The 21039-nt window shown below is 43.5% G+C and overlaps 1 protein-coding gene across 5 annotated transcripts in view; it reads right to left on the bottom strand.

The window, feature by feature from the left end:
- Positions 1-2393: 2393 nt before the first annotated feature.
- LOC119486221 (A-kinase anchor protein 13-like) overlaps positions 2394-21039 on the bottom strand; it is a 163319-nt gene continuing 144673 nt past the window's right edge. For 4 of the 5 annotated variants that reach the window (XM_037766151.1, XM_037766152.1, XM_037766155.1 and 1 more), the window contains 16 exons: positions 20823-20943; positions 17369-17499; positions 17156-17232; positions 16943-17009; positions 16666-16780; positions 15710-15792; positions 15398-15589; positions 14411-14566; positions 14047-14117; positions 11503-11547; positions 10013-10063; positions 9727-9921; positions 9261-9542; positions 7237-7356; positions 6883-7102; positions 2394-4158 (listed from right to left, as the gene is read on the bottom strand). In XM_037766151.1, coding sequence (XP_037622079.1) covers positions 4100-4158; positions 6883-7102; positions 7237-7356; positions 9261-9542; positions 9727-9921; positions 10013-10063; positions 11503-11547; positions 14047-14117; positions 14411-14566; positions 15398-15589; positions 15710-15792; positions 16666-16780; positions 16943-17009; positions 17156-17232; positions 17369-17499; positions 20823-20943 — 1985 coding nt within the window. In that variant the 3' untranslated portion in view covers positions 2394-4099. The remainder of the gene's footprint in view (positions 4159-6882; positions 7103-7236; positions 7357-9260; positions 9543-9726; positions 9922-10012; positions 10064-11502; positions 11548-14046; positions 14118-14410; positions 14567-15397; positions 15590-15709; positions 15793-16665; positions 16781-16942; positions 17010-17155; positions 17233-17368; positions 17500-20822; positions 20944-21039) is intronic. The other variant, XM_037766154.1, reaches the window with a different exon arrangement.

The raw sequence follows: 21039 nt of genomic DNA, 5'->3' as shown, positions 1-21039 counted from the left end.
CAATGCACTTATGGATTGTCTTTCCAGTAAAATTCAAAACAGCCATCTGTTGGAACAAGTCTAAAAATATTGCTGTAAACATCCTTCACACTTAATTTTCACTTTAATTCAGGACTGTTCTTCCAAAATAAAAGCATGACAAATCTGACTCTAGATTAAACCTGGTTTGGTATATACTGTAAATTCTCAAATGATGGCTGGGTGTGAAATAACAGCAAAAAATAAGTTAGTAAATGATCAGTAAATACACTATACTGACATACCAGGTAACTTCAATGTAACTTCCTCTCTCAGAGGAATTCACTTTGATTGTTTCAAAATAAAAGACCTTCAGGGAAAGGGAGGAAATTTTACCAACTTGACTCCTGGAGGATTTAAATGTGAAACAGATGGAGGACGTGTTGAACATCAGAAAAACTAACATGACAAATGGAAGTGGGTCAGAAAACAATGATCAGATTTTCTTACAGTATACGGACCAGGGGAAGTTAGAAATAAAGGCCTGTCTGGTTCTCAGAGATAAATTAAGTCTCCAGCCACTATCTGACAATCTACAGTATTACCAACTGTCAACGACTCTGTTTCTGTCTATAAGGATTGGTATTGATTGATGTGACAGAGAGGCCTTTACAAAACCCAACAAGTTAAGATGAACTGTTCTTACACGACTTATTTACAAAGGTGATTGTCTCTCATTTAAAGGCTTTCTATAAAGTAGGGCTGGGCAATATTATTTCTCTTTGTTCTAATATCAACATTTATCACAAAGAGGCAAATATACTGTTTGTAAAATTACTTCAAAAGTTATACTAACTGAAATTTGATGGATTTACGTCAAAATGGATGTTGAGGTGCTCAGAATTATGGCACATTTGAACATCTACAGTTCCGTAGGTGACTGAGCAAACTCTACGATTTGGTCAAAAGCTCCAGAAGAGCTACTTATTGGATCTTGAGGTGAGATTGTTTTAATGTTTCCAAGGTCAAGAATGAAATGTGGAGCTCAGTCCAACGGATGTTCAACAACTACTATCTAATTTTGTTAGTTTTTCAACATGTTCCGGGAATTATTCACTTTATAAAAACCATAACATGACATGATCATATCATATCAATACAAATCCAATAAAGATCTGTATTATAGAATATTGAATTGTGACCCAGCCCCACTACAACATATACAGTTGTAGTACTGCTTTCTTTTACAAGTCTGTCATTCTCTAGTAATGTACCAGAACTGTTATTACAAAGTACTGTGTCATGCTAATTGTATGGAAAACAATAGTGTTCAATGGGTACACTTCTAATTGATTCATTTCAATTAAATGGACATGCAAAAATGTGAAAATATGTGAAATGTCGAAGCAAGCACACGGAGCCCCCAAAGTCCTGACAGATACTCATTTCGAGCACAAGATAAGAACTTTTGTGCAGAAGATAAAAAATATTAACTTTCAGGACTTTGGGGGCTCCGTACGTATGGACAATCCAACAGATGTTAAGAATAGATTCACTTGGGTTTAAAGGAGCTCATCTTTCAAGGATGTAATTCATTCAAAATTAATGGAGAAAAAAATGTGATTAAAGGGACTTTATATAAGATTTTACACGTAGAAATCGTTTTTTATTGCCAATGTGTGAACAGGTTGTAAACTAACCTAAAAAATGAGACCTTCTGCGACTCTCTGGGTTTCCTCTATCAGCCTGTAGACTGCTTTCAATGTGAAGAACCCGGGCCCGTTTTTCTGGGAAAATCCAACTGATGTGGCGTCATGCGTGTTCGTGAGTGCCTTAGCCCTAGCTAACGTTCGGCTAGAAATGGAGTCCGCTAACGCCAACAAACAACCAGCCCCCCCCCCCAACAACTCAGAGTCCAACACAAACTCCACAGAAGCACAAAAAACAAAACAAAGTTATATCTAGTGAAGCCCGTCTGGCAAAACAGGAATGTGACCGACGTCAGGGGACAACTAGTGTGGTGGGAGAATAGCAGAGCCAGTGTGTAGAGTGTGTGTGCACATGGGAAGTGAGTGGTGAAGCAAGAGAGAGAGCGGTGGCGAATGTATGTGAGCGAACAAGTGAGCTAGTGGAGCAGAAGAGAGAGAGAGTAACGTTATGGACTCAGTGATGGGGGTTAACTCTGGAGAGAGTAACGTTATGGACTCAGTGACGGGGGTTAACTCTGGAGAGAGTAACGTTATGGACTCAGTGACGGGGGTTAACTCTGGAGAGAGTAACGTTATGGACTCAGTGACGGGGGTTAACTCTGGAGAGAGTAACGTTATGGACTCAGTGACGGGGGTTAACTCTGGAGAGAGTAACGTTATGGACTCAGTGACGGGGGTTAACTCTGGAGAGAGTAACGTTATGGACTCAGTGACGGGGGTTAACTCTGGAGAGAGTAACGTTATGGACTCAGTGACGGGGGTTAACTCTGGAGAGAGTAACGTTATGGACTCAGTGACAGGGGTTAACTCTGGAGAGAGTAACGTTATGGACTCAGTGACGGGGTTAACTCTGGAGAGAGTAACGTTATGGACTCCAGTCCAGGAGACCTAAACTACGGTGTCTCTCCTGGTCCTTCTGACCTCGTTCGGGAGGCTGAAGCAGGAAGAGTTAACATTAGTATCAACACCGATTCATGGAGGGACCTTTGTTTGGTAGCTAACATGACTGCCTGGCATGTGAAATATATAGTGATACTGTGGTTTTAGCTGCTAATGTTGCTAACGTTAATCAATAGGATGCCTGTCAATCACGTTCAGTCTCGTGCGTGTCGGTAGTGCGAGCACAGGCGCGAGCAACAGGGCGCTGACTGACGTTGGCTTAACGGCCTCAGGTGTCACTGGTAACAAGCAACTTCTGATTCTCACATTGTGTCCCTTTAAATTATTAGGAAATGACAGACCCTTAAAACGAAGCATCACTCTCTCATGTATATAAAGTGCATGTTAAAATCTTTGTATTCCTGATCCTGCTGAGCTGCAGTGACAGTTGCACTGCCGTGATTGTCACACTGAAAGACGATTAAAGATGATTCTTCTACAGAACTGGTAGAGTCTGTTGTCGACACTGACTAAGATGACCACCGAACAAAACCATGAATTTCTAGAGATTGGAGGCGATCATCTGACAACAGCGATATTAGAAACATCTACTTTGAGCATGCGCTTCATTCCACTGTCGTTACATTCATCAGTCAGAGACTCTATCAGAGACTTAAGGCACTAAAACCACGGAGTCTTTGGTGATCATTCCTACTCTTATCTCAGCCTGTCTCTATAGATTCATCCATCTCTCTGTGGTGACTGACGTGTCATTGATTGATTGGGTCTGGAAGTCTTGATGTGCACACTGACCTCAGCGCACAGTGTGGACAGTGAGAAATGGTGGGGTTTCTAACACCATCTGTTACTCCCTCTCATGTCTTGCTTGACAGCTTGACTGGGACACACAAATCACACTTTAGATTAAAAGTTGCTGGAGTTGATCAGCCTGGGACCCAGACGGTGTAACCGTTCACTGAAACGGAGGAGTCACCAGCACCACAAGCATCAAAGTTAGCATCAGCAATACTTGAAAGAAATGGCACTCATTATTGGTTCATGTTGAAGCTACAGTTTAAAGTCTTGAGGAGATTTGCACACGCTTTGCTCTTTTGTTCCTGGCACTGCCACCTTGGCTTGCATCACATCTCTAAATGATGGAAGGTTGTAGGGGAAATTCTTGGCACATTTGTTGCTTAAAGCCCTCTGGATTGAATCCCCAGCTAAACATAACCTAACCCTTTGTCTCTGGGAGGAGGTCAGCACTTTGTTTACCTGGGGCACATGTAGGTAAGTCAGACTTTCATCCCAGATGCTCCATTCTGTCTGACAGGAAGGTAGGGACCGTGTCCAGAGGCCAGACAGTCAGCAAAGAAGATACATGGGCATGTATTATATCCAAATAGAGAGTCAGGGGACACTTGGGGTCCTGTTTGCTGCACTGGCCGATTGTCTGTTGACTGTCCCTGGTGACTGACCCTGATGACTGACCCTGATGACTGACCCTGATGACTGGAGGGTTAGAAGTTCACATGTGCGTCGTCCAGTTCCTCTCAGCAGAAGAAGATGTCTCCATCATTCTGAGGATCCGACATCACTGCAACTTTGCTTTCTAAAGAGACATGAAGACACAAATAATAATCTGGTCAAGTCAAGAAATAGTCCGGCACATAACCTCCTGTAACATCATTTTTTTTTATTTTTTTTTTTACAATTTACTGTTTTCTTTTTTATAAACAAACAAGATGTTAATCAGTGAGTTTTAAAGGAGCTGCTAGGTGGGTTTTGTTACTTTTGGACAGAGCCAGGCAAGCTGTTTCCCCCTGTTTCCACTCGTTATGCTAAGCTAGGCTAACGATCTCCTGGCTGCAGCGTCATATTTACTGAACAGACACGACAATAGTATCAAAGAATGTCTATTGATAAGAAGTGAAAGTCAGTTGATCGTTCCATTGTAACATCAGCGCCTAGCAGCAGAGCTACACCTCCGCCATTTTGGACTGAAGGCAACTATCAGACGTCAGTAAAACGTCCTCCTACAAAGAGCCGCACAAAAGTATAACTAAATTATTTCTGTTCTATTGTCATATTGAATGTCTCTACTGAAATGTCCTGTGTTGAACAATAAAATATTATAAATATGCATACTATTATAACTATTTACTGATTTAATTATTAAACTTTAGCCCGGCTGCAGAAGGGAGCAGAAAGTGAGCGATGGACATAAATGGAAGTTCAAAATCCAGCACACAGATTCTGAGATCAATCTCAAACTTTTTCATGTCAAGGATCCAAAATGGAATCCAATAGACCACAGACCATGGATGTAGAAGAGGGTCCAATAGACTACAGACCATGGCTGTAGAAGAGGGTCCAATAGACCACAGACCATGGCTGTAGAAGAGGGTCCAATAGACCACAGACCATGGATGTAGAAGAGGGTCCAGTAGACCACAGACCATGGCTGTAGAAGAGGGTCCAATAGACCACAGACCATGGATGTAGAAGAGGGTCCAATAGACCACAGACCATGGCTGTAGAAGAGGGTCCAATAGACCACAGACCATGGATGTAGAAGAGGGTCCAATAGACCACAGACCATGGATGTAGAAGAGGGTCCAACAGACCACAGACCATGGATGTAGAAGAGGGTCCAATAGACCACAGACCATGGATGTAGAAGAGGGTCCAATAGACCTCAGACCATGGATGTAGAAGAGGGTCCAATAGACTACAGACCATGATGTAGAAGAGGGTCCAACAGACCACAGACCATGGATGTAGAAGAGGGTCCAGTAGACCACAGACCATGGATGTAGAAGAGGGTCCAATAGATTACAGACCATGGATGTAGACGAGGGTCCAATAGACTACAGACCATGGATGTAGAAGAGGGTCCAACAGACCACAGACCATGGATGTAGAAGAGGGTCCAATAGACCACAGACCATGGATGTAGAAGACGGTCCAACAGACCACAGACCATGGATGTAGAAGAGGGTCCAACAGACCACAGACAATGGATATAGAAGAGGGTCCAATAGGCCACGGATGTAGAAGAGGGTCCAACAGACCACAGACCATGGATGTAGAAGACGGTCCAACAGACCACAGACCATGGATGTAGAAGAGGGTCTAATAGACCACAGACCATGGATGTAGAAGAGGGTCCAACAGACCACAGACAATGGATATAGAAGAGGGTCCAATAGACCATGGATGTAGAAGATGGTCCAATAGACCACAGACCATGGATGTAGAAGAGGGTCCAACAGACCATGGATTTATAAGAGGGTCCAACAGACCACAGACCATGGATGTAGAAGAGGGTCCAATAGACCACAGACCATGGATGAAGAAGAGGGTCCAATAGACCACAGACCATGGATGTAGAAGAGGGTCCAACAGACCACAGACCATGGATGTAGAAGAGGGTCCAATAGACCACAGACCATGGATGTAGAAGAGGGTCCAATAGACCACAGACCATGGATGTAGAAGAGGTTGTGTCCTGGTCTTTTGCACTGCGTGTAGTAAATAAACAACTCCATTAAATCCTGTTGATGTCATGCTACTAGCACTACCAGCTACTAGCGCTACTAGCTACTGGCCGATAGCCGGTTGTTTGGGAACAGAGAAGTTAATACATCCACCACGGTACAGGTTTACAGCATACAGCCATACGGTGTTTTAGAAGATAATAAAAGTGATGAATTACAGCCAATATATCCATTATTACAGCCGCATACAGCTAGCAGGAAGCTGGCAGAACCAGATATGTGACATGAGCGTGCAGGGCGGTGCGGTCCCGTGGGTCTGATGAAAATAACTCTGGATTCAGCTGTTAGTTAAAGCTGCAGTAGGTAGAAAAGGAGCAAATATGATTAAAAAAAGTTATTTTTGTCATGACACAAGTAAATAGTTCCTACTGGGAAGTTGATTTCTATCCTCTGATTTACAGATGTCTCTTTATACATCCATGGACACAGACTCATTGGTGTTTTCAGTCCAAAATGGCGGCAGCGCTACAGCAGCGCCATCTAGCAGAGTTTTGTCTCTTTGCTTCTAAACTCTTTGATAGTATCAACCGGACTTTAACCCCCAGCAGGAAGGCAAATCAGTGTATTTCCCAAAAGTAACCTTTATGTCACATTAAAGGTAAGCGAACATAGATAAGAGTGCAGTCAAGTAAAAAACTCTTATTTCCCATGTTGCCAAATAGACAGGGTTTATTTAACTGAAGAATAAAAGAGATTCTTTCTGTAATATTAAGATATATTCCAGCTGATGAAACAAGAGAAACGGCTCACGTCAGGATAGCCTTTGTTCATTGTACCTGTCTGCGTCTGCTCTCCTTTGCCCTTCTTCTTCCTCTTGTCTTTCTTCTCTTTGGGTTTGCCCAGCTGGAGCAGTCTGGTGGGGAGCTGGGACTCCTTCTCTGCTCCCTGAGGCTTAGAGGAGGAGGAGGAGGAGAAGGGGTTAAAGTTTTTCCCCATCCTCTTGGATCCGATGCGGAGGAAAGGTTCTTTGGTCGGGACAGAGGACGAGAGCTCCACCTGTAGTATATCCAGAAAAAGGAGAGTTCTTTTAGTTGTTCTAAGACTTGTATAGCAGCCTACTAAACTGAAACAAACACACAGGTTTGTTCTCCTTCTGTAAATCACGTTCTAATGAGGACTTTATTTTTTACCCCTTTTGGCTGCTCTGCTGCTTCTTTTGAATCTAGATCCAGAGACCCGGAGCTGTGGAACCTTATAGAGTCTTCCGAGGTAGTGGAGGGAGTCCGCTGGTACCTCTGAAGCTGCTCCGACTGTAAATTAAGAGAGAGAGAGATGAGAGACGTAAAGTCACAGTATATGAAGCCACACACAAGACCTGCACCCAATGTTTCATCTTTAACCCAGCAGTCACACCCTTGAGGGAAGTGCTAGTTGTGAGTCTATGTAATGTCATGGAGCATCATGATCTGGGTCTAGGACATAGAGATATATGATGTCAGTCCACTGTGATCACACAACCACAGAGACGGCGATGTGACACTGATTTTCAGCCTGCTATTTAGTTCCTAATAACACCTGCAGTGATGCTGATAGTGAGTCCCTGAGACCTACAGGGGTCATCTGAGTGGGTCCCCAATCACATTTCTGACTAATTGTAGTGTTACACTTGTGTTTGTTGTCATATGGTTATATTCATGTTAGGGCTGTCAATCGATTCAAATATTTAATTGTGATTAATGGCATGATTGTCGATAGTTAATCGTGATTAATTGCACAAATTTGTATTATATTGTTATTTTTATATTATATTATTCTGTTCTAAATGTACCTTAAAGGAGATTTGTCAAGTATTTAATACTGTTATCAACATGAGAGTGGACAAATATGCTGCTTTATGTAAATGTGTGTATATATATATTATTGTAAATCAGTTAACAACACAAAACAATGACAGATATTGTCCAGAAACCCTCACAGGTACTGCATTTAGCATAAAACAATATGCTCCAATCATAACATGGCAAACTGCAGCCCAACAGGCAACAACAGCTGTCAGTGTGTCAGTGTGCTGACTTGACTATGACTTGCCCCAAACTGCATGTGATTATCATAAAGTGGGCATGTCTGTAAAGGGGAGACTCGTGGGTACCCATAGAACCCATTTACATTCACTGATCTGGAGGTCAGAGGTCAAGGGACCCCTTTGAAAATGGACTTGAAAGTTTTTCCTCGCCAACATTTAGCGTAAGTTTGGAGCGCTGTTGAGCCTATGCGTTAAAGAAATTAGTGGCATTAAAATGAATTTGCATTAACGTATTATTATTACATTAACTTTGACAGCCCTAATTCATGTATGTAAAAATATATTTGAAATAAAATCCAAAATCTGACAACTTTATTTACATAATATAATTAAATGAATTGAGTCAGAAATTAAGTGAAACTTGTATCACAAACATGAAACTTGACTAAGACTAGAAAGCTGTCCTCTGAAAGGTGATCAAATAAAATGACAAATATGTTTCAACAAGGGCGTCTAAGTTAGGGTGCATCCCCTGGACACGTCGATAGTGAGTCTACTGCATCCATTTGGATTTTAAAGGTCCAGTGTGTAGGATTTAGTGCCATCTAGTGGTGACGTTGTAGATTGCAACCTACTGAATACCCGTCCGCTCACACCCTCCCTTTCACAAGCGTATCGGAGACCTAAGGTGGCCTTCAGGTAAGGTAAAAACGTGAAAGTCTCTCTCTAGAGCCAGAGTTAGGTTTGTCCGTTCTGGGCTACTGTAGAAACATGGAGGAGCAACATGAAGACCTGCTCCCTACGTAGATATGAAGGGTTCATTCTAAGCTAATAAAAACACAACGATTCCTACTTTCAGGTGATTATACACTAAAGAAAACATGGTTGTGAATATTATATTCCACTTCTGCTGATAGGTCTACCTAATTGTTACACACTGGTCCTTCAGGAGGCGTACCTAGCAGCATCACTGAAACACTGACTTCTGTAAGCTGATATTGTGGCACAAGTTACAGCTTGAACTCTGTGGACTACGTAGTGTTTGGTGAGCTCAGCCAGTATCAACCAGAGAGCAGCTCTAATCAGACAGAAGACCAGAGGAGCTGGACCTAGGCTCTGACTACAGCACTGGACTAACATGGTCCCCCTTGTTTTGACTCTGTGTGGGGATAGAATCCCCCAGACTCTGACCTGGTCTCTCTTCATGGCCTCCAGTCTCTCGGTGTCTCTCCTCAGAGCCTCCTTGTCTCTCTCCAGCCTCCTCTGTGCCTCCCTCAGCCTCTCCAGCTCTCCCTGGTACTCCTCTTTCTTCCTCTGCTGCATCTCTCTCTCCTCCATCACCTCCCGACACCTCTTCCTGGTCTGCTCCTCCTCCACCCTCAGCATCTCCTCTCGCTCTGCCAGACAATTCTCCTTCACCTCCCATGCCTTCTCTCTCCTCCTCTTTTCTTCCTGATGTGCAGCCTGCTGTTTCTGAAACAAGCCACAGAGGTGTATAGGTATTATAGAGAGTTTTAGACAGGGTTAGGTGTGGTGATGTGAGGTACAGACAATCCTATATGAGACAAATGTAATGAACAAGGCTCTAATGTATCAGCTCACTGCAGCCATGAATCATTATGTGAAACAAAAGCCAGACTGAAGAGGAAGCAGCAACCTGCAGGGTGGCCGCCTCCTGTCTCTGTCTCTCCAGACTCCTGTGCTTCTCCTGTTCGATGAGGGAGGAGGGGCGGGAGGAGGAAGAGGATGAGAGTGAGGAAGAGGACGAGTGTCTGGAAGAATTGGCGGTGAGCCGGTCGTTCAGGGTCTGCCGCTGGTCCTCGATGAAGGAGTCCTGCTGGACCACCACAGCCTAGAGGCAGGAGGAGATGAATTAGAGTGAATGTGAGGTGTGAACGGGGCCTGTGTGTGGTGTCTCTTTACTGGAGGTGTGTCTCTGGTACCTGCAGTGAAATCAGCAGCTCGTGAAGATGTGTCACACTGTGCTGCACCTGCTGGAGTAACACAGCATTAAATTACATCCAGGCTTCAGTAATGACAGTCTGAACTACTTTTAGACCTAGCAACCATTTGACATGGACAAGTTTGTTGAATATATTTTCACTAGAAGTGTCAAAGTTCAGTTTTAGTTTTAGAGTCCAGAGATACTGGCGATAATAACGCGTTAACGCAAATTCGTTTTAACGCCACTAATTTCTTTAACGCATTAAAGCAACCGATATTTCGGAGGATGTGAAGATACTGGTATCATCTGAAACTATAAAACCTGATGAATCCATCAGTACCAACCATGTCATACTAGCTGGTCATGAAGGAGGTTAAATAACGCTCCAAACTTATACTAAATGTTGGCGAGGAAAAACTATCATGTCCATTTTCAAAGGGGTCCCTTGACCTCTGACCTCCAGATATGTGAATGTAAATGGGTTCTATGGGTACCCACGAGTCTCCCCTTTACAGACATGCCCACTTTATGATAATCACATGCAGTTTGGGGCAAGTCATAGTCAAGTCAGCACACTGACACACTGACAGCTGTTGTTGCCTGTTGGGCTGCAGTTTGCCATGTTATGATTGGAGCATATTGTTTTCTGCTAAATGCAGTACCTGTGAGGGTTTCTGGACAATATCTGACATTGTTTTGTGTTGTTAGTTGATTTCCAATAATAACTATATACATACGTTTGCATAAAGCAGCATGTTTGTCCACTCCCATGTTGATAAGAGGATTAAATACTTGACTAATCTCCCTTTAAGGTACATTTAGAACAGATACAAAATATGCAATTATTTTGCAATGAATCACGATTAAGTATTTTAATCAATTGACAGCCCTGTTTTATGTATTATATATTCACTTCAACGCGTGGTCTGGTCCCCTCGTCTGGAAGTCAATGGGTTTTTAGTTAGATGTCTGAAATCAGGTCTGTGGTTAACACAAGCTGAAGAGATTTTAATGTTTTGTTCTACGACATAAAATACATCAATAAATATGCCACTCGTGAATTTTGAAGCCTTTATGTGTCTTAAAAAGTTGGTTGCTAACAAGTGACTAAATGAGACTAAACGTCATCACGCCGACTCGTCCTCCTTTACAGCCTCGTTGTGTTTACTCTCTCTCATGTGACCGTGGTGGTGTAGTTGGTTTAAAGCCTAACGTTAGCTTTTTACTTCTGCTGATTGCATTCATGTAAACATGTCAGTATCATAACCGTGTGTTTACCACAGAGTTTATTCTGTGCAATAATCCAAAACCCAATGGAACAATCCCAATGGCTGTTAGTGGAGGGAACCAGGATGATGCTAACTTCATGGGCCGGGCTACAAGAATACTAAAACTGTGTTTCTGATTGAAGCCCGTCATTAGCCCTGCAGTGAGTGTTAGAAACAGGCCAGGAGGGGCAGGGCTGAAACAACAAGCCCACATACTAACCTCATTGTTTCTCTTCAGCAGCATCTGTAGGCTGGCAGTGGCTCCCTGTGGGGCGCATGCACACACGCACGCACGCACGCACGCACGCACGCACGCACGCACGCACGCACGCACGCACGCACGCACGCACACACACACACACACACACACACACACACACACACACACACACACACACACACACACACACACACTTCATATTAACATTTAATAGCACAAAGCCATACTGTAATATAATGCTAGCAGAGAGCGTGTATGGACTGAGAACAGCAGTGAGTTGTGATACTTTGGTTTCTACAGCCATGCTAGCAGCTCTATGAGGCTGCATTTAGACACAGCGGTGCTTTGAGCTAAAGGCGAATATCAGCATGCTAACACACTCATGTTACGCTGTGTCGTCTTTGAGCTGTAGACTGTGTCCTCTTTGTAGACTACCGGTTAGATACGCTGTGTCGTCTTTGAGCCGTAGACTACCGGTTAGATACGCTGTGTCGTCTTTGAGCCGTAGACTACCGGTAAGATACGCTGTGTCGTCTTTGAGCCGTAGACTACCGGTTATATACGCTGTGTCGTCTTTGAGCCGTAGACTACCGGTTAGATACGCTGTGTCGTCTTTGAGCCGTAGACTACCGGTTAGATACGCTGTCGTCTTTGAGCCGTAGACTACCGGTTAGATACGCTGTGTCGTCTTTGAGCCGTAGACTACCGGTTAGATACGCTGTCGTCTTTGAGCCGTAGACTACCGGTTAGATACGCTGTGTCGTCTTTGAGCCGTAGACTACCGGTTAGATACGCTGTCGTCTTTGAGCCGTAGACTACCGGTTAGATACGCTGTGTCGTCTTTTAGCCGTAGACTAACGGTAAGATACGCTGTGTCGTCTTTGAGCCGTAGACTACCGGTAAGATACGCTGTGTCGTCTTTGAGCCGTAGACTACCGGTTAGAAACGCTGTGTCGTCTTTGAGCCGTGGACTACCGGTAAGATACGCTGTGTCGTCTTTGAGCCATAGACTACCGGTAAGATACGCTGTGTCGTCTTTGAGCCGTAGACTACCGGTTAGATACGCTGTGTCGTCTTTGAGCCGTAGACTACCGGTAAGATACGCTGTGTCGTCTTTGAGCCATAGACTACCGGTAAGATACGCTGTGTCGTCTTTGAGCCGTAGACTACCGATACGCTGTGTCGTCTTTGAGCCGTAGACTACCGGTAAGATACGCTGTGTTGTCTTTGAGCCATAGACTACCGGTAAGATACGCTGTGTTGTCTTTGAGCCATAGACTACCGGTAAGATACGCTGTGTCGTCTTTGAGCCGTAGACTACCGGTAAGATACGCTGTGTCGTCTTTGAGCCGTAGACTACTGGTTAGATACGCTGTGTAGTGTTTGAAGTGTTGTTGGGCCGGAGAAAAAAAAACTAATTGCAGAACCTGTTTTTGATTTGGATGGTGGAAATCTGAAGCTATTCCCGATGGATTTCTGATTTAGAATGGAAATGGTGACGCCCCTAATAAGAACTGTCCCAGTCCTGTCCTAACTTACAATCAGCTTACAAGAGTATATGGGAGTGTCCATATTGAAATGTAACAGTTTTGTTTTTCATTGTTTTTATTGACTTGCCCTATAATGATCGGCTACTCACACCAATTTCTAGAGCCATGAAACTGCGCATGCGTAGCCAATGTTCAGTCGTGAAATTCTTTTGCTTTTTCATTTCCTTATATAGAGAAATGGGGGCATGGCAGTATGCTGACTGCCTGTCAGTCTGGAATGATTCTGATTCATTAACATACGCATGGTGGTAAGAACAAATTTGGCTGGTGCCCTTGTGTCATGAATCCGACTTTTCCATGCAGAGAATAGAACCTGCCAAAAACAAAAATAAATGAATAAGTTAATAAGTGACTCGATAAATAAATATGTCATTAAATGTAGCAAAAATAATATTAAAATTAAATGTAGCCATTAATTAATTGATCAAGTGTGACATAAAGTGATATTTCTGTTTTCATTTTCTTCTTTATTTAAAATAAATTAAAAATGAATGCAAAAATAAATAAATCAATTTAAAAATTAATACAAATAAATACATCAATAAATAAAAGGGAAATTAAACAGAAGAGTAAATAAATAAGGGAATCAATAGAAAGATAAATAAATAAAAAGCAAATTAAAAAATAAATCAATTAATTAATGCCTACATTTATTTTTCATATTGTTTCTGCTACATTTAATGACATATTTATTCATTTATCGAGTCATTTCTTTCTTTCTTCACTTATTTTTGATTTTGGCAGGTTCTGTCCTGAGTGAGGCCAATTGTGAGTGTGTGGGTTCCACAGTAAACCAGATATCTCACTGATGTGAGCTGCAGGGATCAGCCACTGGCTCTGAAACCTTTTCATCCACTTCTTCTTTGTTTATCGGGTACATCCAGTGACACTGACATTCATTTTTAAAAACAGGCCTGGGAACAAAATCCATCCGTAAATAATGCATTATGGAGATGCATATATAGACAACACACACACACACACACACACACACCTTCTTCAACACACTGTCTGACTCAGTCCTGCGGAGGTCCAGCGATTCATCCCCCTCTTCCTTCTCTCCATCTGAGGACAGAGATGAAGAGACAAGTGGAAGGATTGAGTTTAGAAGGTTTTTGTCACAGCAGGTGATCATCAGCCATAATGTGGGATAAACCTGCCGTCATGCTGTTAAGATAAAATCATTCCTCAAAGGAAACAAGGTACATCAGCGCTGACTCAGAACTGACTGGAGTACATCTGCTGTCAGGCGGAGCAACAACATAGAATGGTATTTACCTAACTGCTGATCAAAAGCCAAGAGCCTTCTTCTTTTATAGAGGTTTTTAGTAACCTACATGTGAGAGTATGTGTCTTACTCTTGCTGCTGCTCATCTGATGACTGTCGAAGCCTCCAAATGTTTCAGCTCTCCTGGGCAGACAGACCGGTCCCACACTGCCCCCTGTCAGGCCAACTGGAGCGCTGCAGCCTGCTCCACCAACACCACTGTTGACTAAACCATGCAGGGTCTCCACTGGAGAGACATGGAACAGATTATACACACAGTATTAACATTTCGTCTCTGGGACAAAAGACGACAGGATATGACCTCAGAACTAGGAATGTCGCGGTGAAGGAATTTCCCCTTCGCTGATAATGATCGGCTCAACAGCGTGATATGCGATATTATTGCCTCTTTTTTTTAATCCTGATTTTAGTGCTAAATAAATATGCTTATTGTTAGGCTATTATTAGGTATATGGTTGCTTTATAAATGACGATGATTGTTTATTGTTAAATGCAGAACACAGAAGGACAAAGAGGAGCAGCGTATTTACAGATGAGACGCTTTGGTTGCATCTGGTTGCTATGATGAAGTAAAAATGTCGGTACAGGTAGAGTACATGCTCTGGATGAAGGGAGGCTGAAGAGCGTAGGGAGGGAGGATGGACCTGCAGGTCTGTGTATTCATGTCTCCTCCACTGTTGTTCCTACATGTAGGATGTGACGGTTGGTCTTTGTGGTATTTGTCCCGCCCCTCCTCCATTGGGATTGGACAGCTGGGTAAAAAGTGACGGTGACGAGTGCAGCGTTTTACCCAAATCTTTTCTACTCTCTGCAACCATAAAAAAACATCAAACGCGCAGAGCTCAGCTCAGAATAGACGCTCAGCAACTCATCACGCTGCTGACGTTTGTAGCAGAGTGTAAATACGCGCCGCTCTCATTGCAAAGAATTCAAAAAAGAAAAAATGTGAACGTAGCGGTTGTGGCGGTTGCTTGTCATCCCCTGCGGTTAGCTCGGCAGTAGTGCAGCATTGTAATATTGCGTTTATTGCGACAGCCCTACTCAGAACCCTGCTCACCTTCCCTCAGGGCATCCTTTATGATTGGCTCCCCCTTTGTGACATCATCAGGTGTGGCCATGAATAACATCCGCTCCCTGACTGGTGGATTTCTATCATCAGGGGCGGGATTACAGTCACCCAGGTCTCTGAAGATGTGGACCTTCTCCTCCAATAAAGAGATGATCTGCTCATCTTTCCTTCGTAGAAGCTCTGGAAAAAAACACGAATGAAAGCATGAAGGACATTAATGTTACCGTGTAACCGTGTAAAAAATCTATCATCTAACAATAGAATAGAATACAATAGAATACAATATGGGTGGGTGGTCACCTCGGATCTCCTTCGCTCTGTTCTCCTGCTGCCTCCTGTCTTCTTCGGTCTCACTGGGAACTCCCTCGTCCTCGTCTTTCTCCCTGTCGACACACAAAAACACCCTCAGTGTGACGTTCAAATATTATCCAACGAGTTTTATTCGCCGTCCAAACAAAGACCTCTTTGAAAAACACAACTTTCAAATTGCTTCAGTGCATCATGTCCGAGCAGTGTCTGCTGGGATAATCGGACTCTTCATCTTGGACCAGTTCACAGGACTGTGAAGCTTTCTGTCCACTTCGGTTTGTTCTTTGCACATATGACACATTTCAGTCCACAGTGGTATTTTTCAACCTGAACCTTATTTCACAAGTTTTTGTGTCTAAGTGACTAATGGGGACAACAATTTATGAAATTGGTCCAGTACTGAAGGAGAGCGCTGTAGACCTTTTGCTTTCTGTTTGTTATTGGGTCAAGTGACTTGTTGCTGGAAGACAACGGTGGAAACATGAGTGAGAGTTAGAGAGAGGAGTGCCACGGGACACTGGTGTTGTCCCCCGATTGTCTCATTTCATTTTGACTTTATTCTCAACATTTCAACTTTATCCTTATGCTAATACTGAAAGTTTGACCTTATTCTCGATATTTTGACTTTATTCTTGAAATGCAAAATCAAAAACAAAATCTGCCTCTTCATGTTTTTCCCGCATGCCTGGCCCTTATACTCTTCTGTACTGGAGAGCTAATCACTTCAGTCCCACTGAACATTAACAGTGATGAACACGTCATCATACAGAGTGGGCCTTTATCCTAACAGAACAGTGTTTGGAGATGTAGTTTACACAGAACAGCTAAGTACTGAATAGAACTCAGGTGGTGTTTGGTTCTTCCAATAAAAGAAGTCTGATGTCATTTGGCACAATAACAATAACAACATAATGTGTGTGTGTGTGTGCGTGTGTGTGTGTCCTCACATGCAGTGCATGGCGTCCTGTATAATGGCCCTCCATGTGTTGCGCTCCTCCTTGCTGCTGGCCAACACCTCCACCATCTCTGGTCTCTCTATACCAGCTGTGATCAGAAAGAGACCTGCAGGACACATCACATCAATCAGTTTCCATTTACCCCATTCACTGATTCATATCAATACAATCACAGGTGTGTTGGTATCATACTGTCTGAAAATCCAGCCTGAACAACTGAACAATTTAAAATTTAAGAAATGGATTGAAAGCAAAGAAGAAGCCTGACCTCGCTCCTCATTGGCCACTTCTCGGACTATCAGATTCTGTAAAGAGATGACTGTAGAGCGCTGGTCCTGAAGATAAAGAGTTCCACATCAGACTCAATCTTTGTGGGAATATATACTATATACTGTACACTGTATATAGTATATATACATGGATGGAATGAGTAGATACTGTATATCTAAATGAAATATATATTTTGCAGCATGCTACTTACCAATGAGGCAAAGACATATTTCTGGTCTTTTTCCTGAAGAAAGACCAACACGTCAGACAGGAGCATGGCCTGGACATCTGGAACACAAAGAAACAAAGATGATTGTAACATCCTGAAGACACTGGTTCACAACTTGTCTTCGTTTTCTCCCTTCAGAACAAAGCAACGAATGCGTGTGTTCAAAGATGTACGAAGACCGCAAACATGTTGTACCTTTGAGTCGTCCAGCAGAGTTCTTCAGCTGCAGCGCTCCGTCATGCAGCATCTTCCTCCCTCTGATCAGGTCCTCTTTAGCAAACATCTGACCACCTTTCATCCTCATGATGGACTTACTGTCGGTGCGACTGGAGAGCACAGAAAACATAATCCATGTTTACCTTTCAGGCACGTATCTCTTGTCCACACTGAATTACAAAGAGGTGCATCGGTGAAACACGATTTGGACTGAGAGGTTCCAGCTGATCCACCTGATTCACTCTGGGAACTCTTGTTCTTATAATGTGACCGGTGGGCTACCTCCAGGTCTGAGAAGTAAGCCACTGTGGAAGTGCCTTAAACTTGCATTCTTTCTAATATCCAACAGGGGGCGACTCCTCTGTTTATATAGAAGTCTATGAGAAAATGAGCCTCTTTCGCTCTTGACTTATTCCCTCAGTAAACATTGTAAACATGAGTTTATGGTCTCAATCTCTAGTTTCAAGTCTTCTTCAATACAGCATGATGTTCATTTAGTAAATGATGGTCCCATTTAGAGTCAGATAGACCATAAAGCAGGGGATGCTTTAGGGCGGGGCTACCTGCTGATTGACAGGTCGCTACCACGGTGTTGTCCGGTCTGGGAGTTGACTGTATTTTCTTCTTATAACTTTAACCCTTTCACAGTGTGTTTTCACTTCATCAAAGTTAATTAGAACCTTTTTGGTCGCCTGAAAACGTCGTACTCAGCGTTCGGTTGTGCTTAGCTCCTCCCTCTCTGTCACTTCTGATTGCAAAAAAACAACATGGCGACGGCCAAAATGCTGAACTCGATGCTTCAAAGTGGCAGTCCACAAATGAATGGGTGGCGTCACGGTGACTACATCCACTTCTTATATACAGTCTATAGTGTAAATGTAAAGGTTGATGCTCAATAAAAAGGCACTGAATAAATATATATAACCTAGGCTGAGCAGAGTGTGCGGTCTCTGGCTCTGTCGAGGAAATATTCTTACACCTACAGTATTCTCCTTATTAAACAGAAAAATACACCCGTACAGCTTCTGAATACAAGTTTCTCTCATCCACCAAACTAAGACAGGGTTAACTGCCTTGTTCACTCATCGTAAAACCCACTTCATTCAAATTCGTCTTGGTTACCTCTATTCTATAAAAGAGACACACGTCTGACGTTGGATGTGTGTCCACGCCGTAACTGTGGATTAAGGGTTTATTTTGACCAAACCAGAGTTGGTGATTTTTGGAGTCGTGGAATACCGTCTCTACATGCTGTTCCCCCCCACTGTCTCTCTCTCTGCCCGCTGTGCAGCAGCTGAGCGTCTCTCGTTCTTTGGAGGCAGACCATTAAATTAGCTCAGTTAGTCAGTTCGCTGTGTGACGCTCGCAGCCCCAACCGGCTGGTTGACAATAGTGAGGAGTCAGCAGTCAATGGACGGTATAAGACAGTCAATAAAAGATGTTAGCAATAAAATATGTTTTCAAAACATGTGACTCACTGCAACCACCTGAGGTCCTTCAGCAAACACTCATTAATGAGCACAAGAAATGATAGAATCTAATATTAGGCTGATGGGTCCAGCTGTATGCGAGATTAGCCGTGGACAGACAGACATTCATTGTTTTCTGACACAACCACAGACTGTATATAAGAAGTGCAAGTAGTCACCGTGACATTTTGTGTTGGTTTGTGGACTGCAGTGTTGAAGTCTTGAGTTCAGCATTTTGGCCGTCGCCATGTTGTTTTTTTGCAACCAGAAGTGACAGAGAGGGAGGAGCTAAGCACAGCCGAACGCTGAATAAGATACTTTTAAGCGACCAAAAAGGTTCTAATTAACTAGAAGAAAATACGGACAACTCCCAGACCGGACAACGCCGTGGTAGCGACCTGTCAATCACAAGGTAGCCCCGCCCTAAAGCATCCCCTGCTTTATGGTCTAAACTCATGTTTACAATGTTTACTGAGGTAATAAATCAAGAGAGAAGTAGGATCATTTTCTCATCGACTTCTATACAAACAGAGGAGTCGCCCCCTGCTGGCTGGTAGACAGAATGCACGTTTAGGTACTTCAGCTTTGGCTTCACTTCTCAGACCCGGAGGTATCCTACTGATTAACACATGTATTGTCGAAAATATAGACTTGAAGCTTAAAGGGACTGTTTGTAAAAATCAGAAATTGGTTGTAACAGCGACACCTGCGGCCGTTAAGTCAACGAAAGTTAGTGTCCTGTTGCTCGCGCTCGCCCGTGTGCACGCGCTACCTGAATGTGAGCGAGCATCCGTCAAAACAGTGAGGCGACACGCGTCAGCTAAAAGCACAATATCACTCTATATTTCAGCTGCTTGGCAGTAATGTTAGCTGACCAGACGAAGGTCTCTCCATGAATCAATGCTGATCCTAGTGTTGGCTTTTCCTGCCTCAGCCTCCCGACCGCGGCTGGAGGGAACAGGGGAGACACCGGAGTTTTGGTCGGAGACGATAACGTTTCTTCACAAGACACGGGAAACCTCTGTTGGTCTGGAGGAGCTGCAGCAGTTATTTCTACACAAACGTCCACTGTACATTCACTAGATATTCTCAGAGCTAAACTAACTCTTCTGCAGTGTGGAGTGTGCGCGCATGCACGTGAGGTGGAGCGAGCTGAGTGCAGGCAGGCAGAGGAGCAGAGTACAGCAGAGACTCCGGTCCTGGAGACCAAAGCTACGGTCTCCCCCGCGTCCTCCCACCGCGGCCAACACTGTTTAACAGATGGGCTTCACTAGATACAACCACGAGGTTTTGGTGCTTCACTGTAGTTTGTGTTGGAGTCTGAGTCTGAACAGCGTAGCCACACGTGAGCGCGCATGGGACACCGTCCAGCAATGATTTATACGTGTAAGAAGTTACAAACAGTTTTAAATAAATGCTTCAGGTCGTGGTTCCGCCGTGAGAAGCAGCTGAGACGTGAGCCTGCACGGAGCCGGTATTCATTCAATCAAACATTACAGCAGTGGTCACTGCAGACACATCTGGCAGAGATCTGCACTCTCCTGAATGCCCTTTTGCTTAATTGGACATTTGACTGTGCAGGTATTTTAGAAAAAAATGATTGTCTGTCTCATTATTATAATACAGAACCCTTTGTTTCTATTGTCTGAAAGGTTCGTAGAAATCTTAGAACTACTCAGCAGTAGACAGGAGGAAAAGAAAATCAGATAGTTACAGGCCAATTTAGTAGCTGTTCTGGCATTTTTATCATATCACATGATCCTCATCAGCTACCACTGGACTTGATGTGTGCAGTATTTTTGTTGGGGAGGATGTCAGACCCCCAGAACAGTATTTTAATCTGTACATTCCATTCTGTATATTTTACCGTCATAGTCTGAACTTCCTTGACGAGCTAAATCCTTCCCATCTGCTGATCTAGGAGCTGATACATACAGTGTGTAGTTTTAGTCAGACTGGTGTACCTGTAGACCTCTCTCAGTCTGTGTTTCTTCTCCTGCTCGTTGACTTTACTGTCCACAGCCGCGATCAGCTCCTTCACACAGCGCAGAGCTTCACGCACACAGCCGTGGTCTTCATCAGAGTCTGTTAGAGCAGAGAAGCACCACATTAAACACATCCAACACATCTCCTGTACTGTACTATGACCCTAGGGGTCAGTATGGTCCATTTATCATACAC

The sequence above is a fragment of the Sebastes umbrosus genome, chromosome 4, assembly GCF_015220745.1.
Source record: "Sebastes umbrosus isolate fSebUmb1 chromosome 4, fSebUmb1.pri, whole genome shotgun sequence".
NCBI lineage: Eukaryota > Metazoa > Chordata > Actinopteri > Perciformes > Sebastidae > Sebastes > Sebastes umbrosus.
The sequence above is the reverse complement of the archived record's forward strand: the minus strand, read 5'-3'. Positions and strand labels throughout refer to the sequence as shown.